Raw genomic sequence first — 12,194 nt, forward strand, 5'->3', positions numbered from 1 at the left:
ACTTCTTTTTGGTTGCATATATAGTTATGTACCCTAGACAGTAACGTGTTACAAAAATTTTGGCAATATCAAGGGTATGCTATTCTGTAGCTTACTTTTCTTCATTCAACAATATATCTTGGAGAGTGTCCATATTTAGTATTTATAGATCCACTCTATTCTTTCCCAGGGATTTCCTAGTAAAGTATATATTGTGGTTTGTTCAGACCTTTCCCCACGAGAACTCAGGGTGTGATTTTTTCTCCATGTAATTGCTTATTTTCTTGTCTATCTTTCTGCTACACTGTGTGATCCAAGAGGGAAGGATTTTGTCTGCGAACTTTTGTTCTCCCCTGTACCCAGCCTAGGGCCTGACAATTGATGTGTACCCTAAAGATGCCTACAGACTGCAGGATGAGGGACTGTCCTGATAAGGCAGCTAGACCTTGGGGAACAGGAAGAGGGATGCTTGTGGAATGAAGCTCTCTACACCCTTTTATTGCCTTTTACCCAGGTGTTTGATTACTCTTCTTTAGAGATGCTCAACCTTGACTTCTATGGGGGTTACTTGAACAGGCCTGGGCCCCACCCTAGACCAGTTAAAGAATTTCTGGGGGTAGGGTCTGGGCACTAAATGTTTAAAAGCTCTTTTGGTGATTTTGAAAAGCAGTCATGTATGAAAACCATTGTTCCACAGCAAAACGTTGCCCTTCACTGATCACTTACCATCTATATAGCTCAGCTGCTTTTCATTTTTTTCTCCATCATTGCTGGTTCTCAAGAGGACCCCCACCCCCTTATTATCACACAGTTGTAATACCAGAGCTCACTACATGCCAGATGCTGCCTCAAGTCCTTTAGATACTATAACTCACTTTGTCTTTTCAATAACCTGTGAAGTAGGTATTATCACCGACTCCATGAAATTGAAGCACAGAAAGTGAATTAACTTGCCCAACATCACACAGCTAGTAAGTGGTAGGGCTGATGCTCTGAGCCATGTTCATAACTACTGCACTATACTGTCTCTCACAGGAGGCTGTGCTCAAGTGGCCATTTTGGAAAGATGCAAAATACAGAAAACTCTCTGAGGTTCATGCACGGTTGAGGGAATCAACCAAGAAGTCCTCAAGAATATGGTGGGCTGAAAACAATAATGATGTAATTGTTATGCGCAAGTAAATTGTTATGCATAAATAACAGTCTTAGACTGTGTTTCGCACTAATGAACAAGGAAGGTTAATTTATTGAAACCTTAATTCATGTTTTCTCCTCGATATATTCACTGCTGTGTCCCTGGTATCTCCTACAAACAGTAGCTGCTCCATAAGCAGTCAGTAAATACTTGTTGAAGATATGCTGTTGGAGAATATGTGAATGAATTACTTAAAGGTATTTCTCTTCCCTACTCCCAGAACACTATGTGTTCTCAGTCAAGGTTTCTTGATAAATCCAAGAGGCTAAGGGGAACTTGTAGGAAATTGAGAGGGGACTTATTTTTTGGTTCTGTGCCTGGAGTGGCAGAGGTCTGTGTTAGCAAGGCCCTGTGCCCTGATTCTGGGGAAGGGGAATGACTGCAGGGTGCCTTAGCGGAACACCTAGTAAAGAGCTAGGCCTGTTAGCAACACAGAGGTAAGGCCTCTGGAATAGTGTGTGTGGTCAGAAGAGGGAGGGCGATGAGGACACATCCAAGTCTGCATGGGCATCAGTGCCTCATTCTCAGGTGGGCCAGGCTCAATGACCACCATGAACAAGCACCTTCTCTTGTTCTCTGGGCCTTGTGAAAGCTACTACTTTCTCTCAACCCAGATAATTGAGGCGGGGCTGGGGGGAGAGAGCTCCAAAAATGTAAGTGGGATTGACTATCACAGGTTCCAGAGATTAGGATGTAGACACAGATCTTTTGGGGACGGCTGTTCATCCCGCTACCACCCTTATCTGACACTCTTGGGTCACAACACATTTCAGTCACTTTACAAATACAAAGGTGCAGATGGTTTGCAAATTTTTAAAATTGGTAAGTCATTAGGATGGTATAGCCTGGTAACAAAGTTAACACCAAAGATGATATGATCTTATTGTCTTGTAGAAAGTTAACCAACCTTGTATCAAACTTGGAAATCTTTTTCTGGCATTTCTTTCCCAACCATCTCTATTCCTTTACTTTGGAACTAACTCTTTTGTCTTCCTGCCGGTTCCCTCATTAATGAAATAAATAAATAAATTTTAAAAATGTGGACACATGGTGAGAAATAAGCTGTGTATTTATATAATAATGTCATAAATGACCCATGAATGGCATGAGAAGAAAGAGAAAGCACTAATATTTTTGTCCCAAGGCATCTCCTTTTATTAGAGGCACTTTTTACCAGTGAAATATGATCTGTCTTGCCTGTGAAGCCTGACCTAACAGAACTCCATTACTGTCACTGGCTTCCCTTCATCAATGTTTCACGACCCAAGTGGATTATGAATCACAGGACGCAAAGGGCACCATATATCAGGAAGAAGAGGCAAAATCTCTCTCTCAGGATTCTAGACTTACAGTTCATATTCTCTTTGCCGCTTAAAACAGCAAGTGTAACAGAATCCTACTGTGCAAATGAAATTTTATTTCAGTAGTACAATTACTATTTAGGTAAGTGCTATTTTCCACCTAGTTAGAAAGGCCTTAAGTCATTACTAAGACAAGTTATTGTCTACCTCACATCTTAAAGCCATTTATTTTGTCCAAGGAAGCTAAGCTAAATGTTATAAAATATAGAAAAACACTGCAAACAAAGGCAGTTTTCAAGCCAAGAGTAATATACAACTAAAAAGGTTCTGAAACTTTTCAGCCCCAGACATGCTAGTTTAGGATTGACAGTGAAATATGGATTCTAACACCTAAAGATCAGCCTTTCTTTCAACCAAGACTTTTTTTTTTTTTTTTTTAAATCTAATTTCTTTACAGGCAAAAAACTGTCGTCTGGGAAAACAGATAAGCAATGCTGGTAAGCTGCAGATATTACTTAGTACTTGACTAGAGGAATGGTCAGCAAAACAATGATAGCCATAAATTTGAGTTGTGGCTGTTTTGGTATCACAGTGGCTATATTAGTAGTTCTCAAGCTTGAGTGGGCATCAGAATCATTTGGAAGTCTTGTCCAGACACAGATTGCTGGGCCCCACAACCAGGGTTTCTGCTTCAGTATGTGTAGGTGTGGGAGTGGGGGCCAGAATCTGCATTTCTAACAAGTTCCCAGGTGATGCTGATACTGCTGATGTAGGGCCCCACGATGAGAACTTCTGATCAGATGCTGACATTCCGTGTAGGCAAGTGGAACTCTGGAGTTTACAAATATACTCTGATGTCGGCATTACTTTGCATCATCGCATGATTTTGAAAAATGCTCCACAGTTACAACAACCTCCTGGAAGTGCCTTGGCTTTAAAAATAGTATTTTAATTGGTTTAAGCTAATTGGATTTTAAGGTATTACACTCTAAAGAAAAAGGATTTTTTTTTTCTCCCAGCTGCTGTTTGTTCTGAATGATAAGCACTGGGTGAAGGATAAGAAGAATTAAATAACTCTTTAAGAATATTGTTTTATTCTCTTTATTCAAAATTATGATTTGAAAATTACTGTATTTGTAGCTGTGGTTGTCCTAGCATAATAACCGTTGGCTAACCTCTATGTCAGTCTTTTGTAACTCCTTATACAATTGCCTTTACATTACTGCTAGAGATTTCCTAGCAAAACACAGTTTTAAAAATCTCAGTATCTTTTCAAAAGAGATTGATGGGGAATGGGAGCTGCTTAACTATAGAAAGGAAAAATATCTTATAACAACTAGCAGACTTTGGGTAACAGCATAACACAGTATTTAAAAGCATAATCTTTGGAGTCAGACTGCCTGGGGCCAAATCCTGGTTGGATTTAATAGTAACTCGTGACCTTGGACAAATTACTTAATCTCTATAATCCTCAGTATTCTCACCTGCAAAATGTATATTCACTTATAAAGTCCATACAAGAATTGAGTACAATAACTCATGTAAATGCACACACAAAATGCTCAGTACATAGTAAGTGCTATAAAACTTGGCTTTTGTTATCACCTTTCTGGTTAGTGCTTGTCAGGTGTGACTTTAGAAATTCATTTAAAAATTATCTGTATCTAGAGCACTTTTGTTTAGTGGTTAATAGAGACTAGTTAGATTCTTTTTAATTAATTGATTTATTTTGAGAGAGAGGGAGCATGTGCACACACACACACACATGTGAGTAGGGGAGGGGCAGAGAGAGAGGGAGACAGAGAATCCCAAGTAGGCTCCACACTATCAGTACAGAACCCAACATGGGGCTCAAACTCACAAACTGTGCGATCATAACCTGAGTTAAAATTAAGAGTTGGATGCTTAACTGACTGAGCCACACAGGTGCCCTGAGACTAATTGGTTCCTTACACAGAACAGATAAACTCTTGCCTCATTGAGATGGTCACAGTTTTTTTCTTGATCAGTCAACAGATATTTATTGTTGAAGGTACACACAAAAAAGTTGTACCTTATGTGTCAGAGCAATTTCTAGAGCTTTGTGCAAGGCGGGCACATATGGTTCCCATCTCCGTACCATTATGAAATTCTATGTTGTAGAACATTGAAGCAAATCAGTGCTGATTTTGAAAAGAGAGGGGTAGTCTATTATCATGAGTAACTAAAAATTATTTTTGAAACTAGCTTCCAAAATGCTAAAAGAATAAAATTTTGTTACATTATTTTTATTTTGATCTGCTCTTTAGTTAAACAATAATTAGCCACTACTTTCAAATTGTTAAATTTGACAAGAGTTGTTTCTCCTCTGTTAGTATTCTCTTATTTTTCCACTTCAGCAAGTATTTGTTGAGTCCCTACTATGTGCAGATTTCCTACTATGCTGAAAGTGATCTTCCATATTTCTTTCCTTCCTTCTTGCCTTCCTGCTCTTCTTGCCCTTCTGCCTTTTCTTTGCTCCTTCCTCCTATCTTTGCTTCCTTCCTCATTGGTAGCTCACTCACACCTCATTGGTGCGCTGTCAAGAGGGAAAAAGGGATGTTGATGTGGATCCTGCACTGTCTTCCTACAAGCAAAACTACATAGCGTACCATCTAATTGTTCCTAATAGACATAAGGTCTTGATACTTCTTATAATTGAACTCCTTTTTCTAATTTTTTCACTGCCTTACTTGTAGCTTTTGGAGGGTTGACATTCAATAACATTTGCTGAACTGAAATGGGCTTAAATGCAAACTATTAGTATTGCAGAGAGTAGAGGTTCAGAATGAATTTGGGAGGGAGGCACAAAATTGTGCATGGCCTCAGATCCGATGGCAATCCTAATTTATCTTACAAAGCTTCTGGAAGAAAGTGATATTCTTTAAAATCCCTTAACTCATCTTAATCCTAGAAATGTAAGTAATAATCAGGGACTGCAATGAGAAGGGAAATAGATGGTTTGTGAGTTCTCTCGGGTGAATAAGCTTGGTGTAGTTGATATGAGGTGGCTTGTGGGTAGGAACAGGGCTTTAGAAGCTGATGGGTGATTTGAAGGCTGGCTCTTCTTCCCTTTGCTACTTCTCTTTAAGGTGAATTTCTCATGTGAGAAATGGGGATATTGATTTCCAAGATTATTGCAAGAATTTCAAATAATATGTTTGAAATATTTCATTTATACACATGAGGTGTGTAATAGGACAGCTATTAAGAATGCATTTCTGTTTGTATTGCTCCTTTAAGAATTTAGAAAACATATCTGCACTTGTATCTTAAAGTTACAATTGTTCAGGGGCGCCTGGGTGGCTCAGTGGGTTGAGCGTCTCACTTCAGCTCAGGTCATGATCTCACAGCTTGTGAGTTCAAGCCCCACGTAGGGTTCTGTGCTGACAGCTCGGAGCCTGGAGCCTGCTTCAGATTCTGTGTCTCCCTCTCTCTCTGTCCCTACCCCTCTCACGCTCTGTTTCTGTCTCTCAAAGATAAATAAATGTCAAAAAAAAAATTAAAAAAAAAGTTGCAATTGTTCTGGTTTGGGATACTGCCAACTTGATGGAATTATGATTATATGGAAGGAAGCATTTTCTATGTGGAGGTCAGCAAAATCAGAGAGCAGCATAACTATGACTAAGTACTGGAGAGCCTGGTTCCTGCAGCTTCTCATTAAGTCCAACTTCAATTGGCAAGAACCCGTCTTGGAGCTATCCTTCCAGTGTCCAGACTTGGCAAAGAAATGCTTAACTGTCACTTTCCAGCAAAAGCTGGGTTCATTTTCTTTTGCTCCACCTCTATCTCAACCCACTTATAGAAAAAGCTAATTTTACATCATTACCTGTGTTTTGCCTCAACATTTCAAGCGTTTTCTAATTTTTCAGATTGTATGATTTCTTTAAACAATTAACTTCAGGGAATACTAATTACACGGTTGCGTGTCAAGAAACTTTATCGTTTTATTTTTTTTAATTTTTAATGTTTATTTATCTTTGAGAGAGAGAGAGAGAGAATAAGCAGGGGAGGGGCAAAAAGAGAGGGAGACACAGAATCCAAAGCAGGCTCCAGGCTCTGAACTATCAGCACAGAACCTGACATGGGCTCGAACCCACCAACCATGAGATCATGACCTGAGCCAAATCTGACGCTTAACTGACTGAGCCACCCTGATGCCCCGAAACTTTATTCTTAAATACATAGAGATTATATAATTTATCATAATCTCCTGCCACTGATTAGTGTATTCAAAACACTATTTGAAAGAGACCAGACTATGCTTTTCCTGTTCTCCATTTTGAAAAGAAAAGGAGCTGACATAAGAATTCTCCATTTTCTTTGTGATTCTGAAATATAATTTTTTTGAAATATGATTAAAATTTTTTTTAATGTTTATTTATTTTTGAGAGAGAGAGAGAAAGAGAGTGCAGGAAGGGGAGGGGCAGAGAGAGAGGGAGACACAGAATCTGAAGCGGGCTCCAGGCTCCCAGCTGTCAGTGCAGAGCCTGACGCGGGGCTCAAACTTACCAACTGCAAGATCATGACCTGAGCCAAAGTTGGCACGTAACTGACTAAGCCACTCAGGTGCCCCTGAAATATGATTTTTAAATAAAGCTTGCAAATAGCTCCTCACATGTTACCTGTTGAACCTAAGATAATTTATGTTGGTTTGAGAGAGAAGAAAACATTTCCTTGATTTTCCCATGAGCTATCTGTGTGATAGTGAAGCAGAAGTAAGTTTTGGTAAGCTGAAATCGTTTATTTGAATAGTCTGCAAGCCAGTTTTAAGTTGAATTTTTATATCACCTTCATCATCTTATCTACCTAGAAAGATCATATATTTAAGGGCAGCATGTTTCTAACAGTTAAAACACCTTCCTGTCTTTTATTACAATTAGGTTAATCAGCCTATGCTCTTGCTGCTTTATTTGAGTGATTTAGTATTTCAGATGATTAAATTCCCCAATTCATGAAATTGTCCTCATTTAACCATATGGTAGACTTAAAACTAGGAGATTATGATTTTCCCAGTTTAGAAAAATCTTGAAAAGCATGCAGTGTTTTTAAAAAAGCAAATTAAGGTGGGGGGGCGCCTGGGTGGCTCAGTCGTTTGAGCATCCAGCTTCGGCTCAGGTCATGATCTCACTGTGAGTTCGAGCCCTGTTTTGGGCTCTGTGCTGGCAGCTCAGAGCCTGCAGCCTGCTTTAGATTTTGTGTCTCCCTCTCTCTCTCTGACCCACCCCTGCTTGTGCTCTGTCTCTCAAAAATGGATAAACGTCACAAACACAAAAAAAAAGCAAATTAAGGGATAAATTCTTTACATATAATTGGTGAGCCTGTAAAGGATTCATGACAATTTATCTAGACAGAACTGTCATGGTGCATTTTAAATTATGTTTTGGAGGACAATATCGGGAATCCCACACAAATTTTCCAAAGCACATTGTGTTTGCTTAAAGGCACACCAGTGAGCAAGAGGAAGGATGCTGTGGTAGGATGAAATCAGACAACCAGCAGGAGAGGAGCAGTCATTGGCATAACAAGATAAATGCATTGTGGGTCTCCACGGCAACTGAGGGCCCCAGTTGATCCTCTGCCCCTCCAGCGTTGGGTAGAACACAGCCCACCTGTGCCAAATCTCCCGCTCTACAGAAACAAATGTTCTATTGCTACATTAAATTTTTCCAAGGATTCCAGGTTATGAAACAGTACCAATTACTTTAGCTGAATCTAAATCTCTAATGCACTTAATAAGAATGTTTCTCTAATAAATGTTATCAATTAAAAAAATACATTTAGAATGAATACAGAGGATGAAAATACATTTTTATGCTATATTTACAATTCATTAAGCTTTCTAGGTTTATTTGTTCTGGAAGTGAGCTGACTTGTTTTCCAGCAGAGTCCTGGAAGCAGTAATGCCCACTCCTCTCCAGTGAATGTTAGAAATGGGGACAGGAGTGGGTTCTCTTAGTGGTTGATTCCAGTGGTCTTCCTTTGCCTCAACATTTCTTATCCGTGTCCTCCTGCTCTAGGCCGCTTACCAGTTCTGGGTGCATGGACAATTTTCCTAATCTCACTGTGTCTTAGTTTCCCATCTACGAAATAGGGGTAATAAATAAACTTACCTCATATAGCCATTTGTCAGGATCAAATGAGCTAACATGTATTATTAGAAGACTTTATCATAACAATCAATAATATTTGCTATTATCATAATTATCCCTTTACTTCACCTCACAGTATCTCTTAGTCTGATCTAGTAAATTCAAGAAAATTTCTCTTGCTTACTCCATCTCACTTACTTTCAACTAGATTGCAGAATGCATGAATGTAGACACATTTCTTAAGAGATCTTTGTGGTTTTAGATCAGGCTGCATCCTTAGAGAGTGTTTGTGCCAATGAAAAGATTGAGGCTGACTTTGGCCTTCTTTGCAGTTTTACCCAAAGGAGTGAACTAGTTAGAGACAAGCCAGCTACACTGGAGTTGAGGGTCAAGTAGTGGACAGATAGATCCAGTTCATACCATACTTCCATCAGTGACTAGTTGGGTGTCTCAGAAAAAGGATTTTGACTTTACCAAGACTCTTTAAAGGATCCTTAAAATGAGGCTAATAACAATTTATAGGATTATTTGAGTATTGGATGTAACATATTAAAAGCACATAGTAAAGTTCCTAATACTTAGTGGGCATTCACAAATGGTAGCTCTTACTATTATAATTGCTGCTAATACTGTAATTATTAATTCTTCAACATGAAATTTACTTTAATGTGATAGTCAGGATCCTGATATGTAAGTACCTTGGTCCACAGGGCATACATGTGAATGAAGAGTCAATAGGTAAGTTCCTCTTTTTTGTGTTTTGTTATATAAATTTTGCTAATACTGGAGTAGAAGAGATTTTATATTGCAAAACGATGGAAAAGTAAATGGTAGAACAAAGAAAAAGTGCTAAATATATAGTGAATTCGTTGAGACATGTTCCAGCCAAATAGACACATATATCATTAGTTGTCTCAAGCTTTGAGACAGATTACTGAGAAAGCATATGAAATACAGAAAAAAATACTTCAAACTTTTTTTGGGGAAAATTTAAATAAAATATTTATGATATAAATTATATATTAGAAAAGGTGGGTGGATTAAAGAATCAGCTTTGTGACCTGTGTTGGAGGCACTAATTCCAATTCTGAAGCCGACTCAGAGTTCAGGGCGCTTTTCCCACCACTTAGTTCTGGTTGAGATCTGTGTTCTGAGGACCTACAGGGGATGAAAAAAGGAGATTACATCAAGAAAGAAATTCAACTAGGAAGACAGTCAAGAAAATGAGTTAATTTGGATCATTGAGAGTCATGATAACAAAGCTCTCATCAGAGTTTTGATGAAAAAGAGAGCTTTTATATCATTTTACACAACCACGTTTGAAGTTTAAGTGGCTGCAGTGTGCTAGGCATAATCTAAATCTGATTGATTTAGAATTCAGTTCAGTTATGTACAAAAAGTAAATAAACGCAATCCCATTTTTCTTACAAACAGTTCTGCTTTATTAAAAGTATTTTGGGAGGGGAGTGTCTCACAGTGACCCAGGTGTGATTTGATCTTTACACAAAATTTGAAATGTCACCATAAGTGGAGATGTGCAAGGGGCAACAGGAGACTGAAACATGTTGCCCTTCAGGAAGACTTAAAAACATGGTAAAATTCAGGTGGCCAATTTTTCTCATGAGCATCCACAGATTGTTCTTAATTAGTGTATTATCTGACAATGATGATTAAGATAGTCAGAAAAGGTTACCTGTGTAACCAGAAACATTTAATTTAACTGCCATTCATATAATATATTGAATATGCACACATATGTACATACATACATAAACCTATTTTTATTGATCGTCTCAGTTACACATTCAGAAAATTATCAACAAATATTAAAGAAATATTGAATACTGCTTATGAATCTACCAAAGTCATTATTGGTTGAATTTTTGACAATTCAGATTTAATACTTAGTTTTAGAAGCTATGATAACTAGCATTGATACATAGGGGGTTATACATGGCACCAAGTATTTGGATTGATTTAACTCATTGGCTATTTCAGTACATAGGAGAAATACCCATACAGTTGACATATCAATAGCTATTTTCTGATATTACAATATCTTACCATAAGAGTTCCTTTGATCCAGTTCTAGAAGAGCATGATTTTCTTTCAGCCATTGGATGCCCCTTGCTATTTCGATCTCCATGAAACTTAACATCATCCCATTTTTCCAGTTGTGTTTGAATGTCTATGAAGGAGATGGGAAAGGGGTAAAAGGACAGTGGAATATGAGATACAGACAGAAGAGAGATCAAGATTAAGAAGTTTTATACAAGTGAACTTCACTCAACTGATGCTCCTAAACCTAAGACCAGTGTTTTAAGGTTGCATGAAAATTAATTAAAACATGTGCAGCTAAATAAAAATGAGACCCATTAAGAAACATTGGTTTACTTATAGTTAAACAATCAAGTTCTTTTACCTGAATTTGTTTCAAGAGCTGTGTGCATTCTGAATTCTGTGTATGAGTCCATGGAACCCCCATGGAATGAACATATGGAGTACTATCCTACCTGCCTCTAGCTAAGGAGGTGACTTTGAGACACTTCTGGCATGTTTATAAAAAGAAATTCTGGGGGCGCCTGGGTGGCGCAGTCGGTTAAGCGTCCGACTTCAGCCAGGTCACGATCTCGCGGTCCGTGAGTTCGAGCCCCGCGTCAGGCTCTGGGCTGATGGCTCGGAGCCTGGAGCCTGTTTCCGATTCTGTGTCTCCCTCTCTCTCTGCCCCTCCCCCGTTCATGCTCTGTCTCTCTCTGTCCCCAAAATAAATAAAAAACGTTGAAAAAAAAATTTAAAAAAAAAGAAATTCTGTTTATGCCATTCCTATCAAAATAACACCAGCATTCTTCACAGAGCTAGAACAAACAATCCTAAAATTTGTATGGAACCAGAAAAGACCCCAAATAGCAAAGCAATCTTAAAAAAGAAAACCAAAGCTGGAGGCAACACAATCCTGAACTTCAAGATGTATTACAAACCTGTAATCATCAAGACAGAATGGTACTGGCACAAAAACACACTCAGATCAATGCAACAGAATACAGAACCCAGAAATGGACCCACAAACGTATGGCTAACTAATCTTTGACAAAGCAGGAAAGAATATCCAATGGAATAGACAATCTTTTCAGCAAATGGTGCTGGGAAAACTTGACAGCGACATGCAGAAAAATGAACCTGGACCACTTTCTTACACCATACGCAAAAATAAACTCAAAATGAATGAAAGACGTAAATGTAAGACAGGAAGCCATCAAAATCCTAGAGGAGAAAGCAGGCAAAAACTTCTTTGACCATGGCCATAGCAACTTCTTACTCAACACGTCTCCAGAAGCAAGGGAAACAAAAGCAAAAGTGAACTATTGGGACCTCAACAAAATAAAAAGCTTCTGCACAGTGAAGGAAACAATCAGCAAAACTAAAAGGCAACTGATGAAATGGAAGAAGATATTTGCAAACGACATATCAGACCAAGGGGTAATATCCAAAATCTATAAAGAACTTATCAAACTCAACACCCAAAAAACAAAGAATCCAGTGAAGAAATGGGCAAAAGACATGAATAGACACTTCTCCAAAGACATCCAGATGGCTGACAGACACATGAAA

General features: G+C 38.4%; 1 protein-coding gene across 11 annotated transcripts in view; it reads right to left on the bottom strand.

The window, feature by feature from the left end:
• PEX5L (peroxisomal biogenesis factor 5 like) overlaps positions 1-12,194 on the bottom strand; it is a 231,018-nt gene that overhangs the window by 70,183 nt on the left and 148,641 nt on the right. For all 11 annotated transcript variants that reach the window (XM_058730586.1, XM_058730590.1, XM_058730585.1 and 8 more), the window contains 2 exons: positions 10,650-10,773; positions 9,647-9,743 (listed from right to left, as the gene is read on the bottom strand). In XM_058730586.1, coding sequence (XP_058586569.1) covers positions 9,647-9,743; positions 10,650-10,773 — 221 coding nt within the window. The remainder of the gene's footprint in view (positions 1-9,646; positions 9,744-10,649; positions 10,774-12,194) is intronic.

This window comes from Neofelis nebulosa, chromosome 5 (genome assembly GCF_028018385.1).
Source record: "Neofelis nebulosa isolate mNeoNeb1 chromosome 5, mNeoNeb1.pri, whole genome shotgun sequence".
NCBI classification, from domain to species: domain Eukaryota; kingdom Metazoa; phylum Chordata; class Mammalia; order Carnivora; family Felidae; genus Neofelis; species Neofelis nebulosa.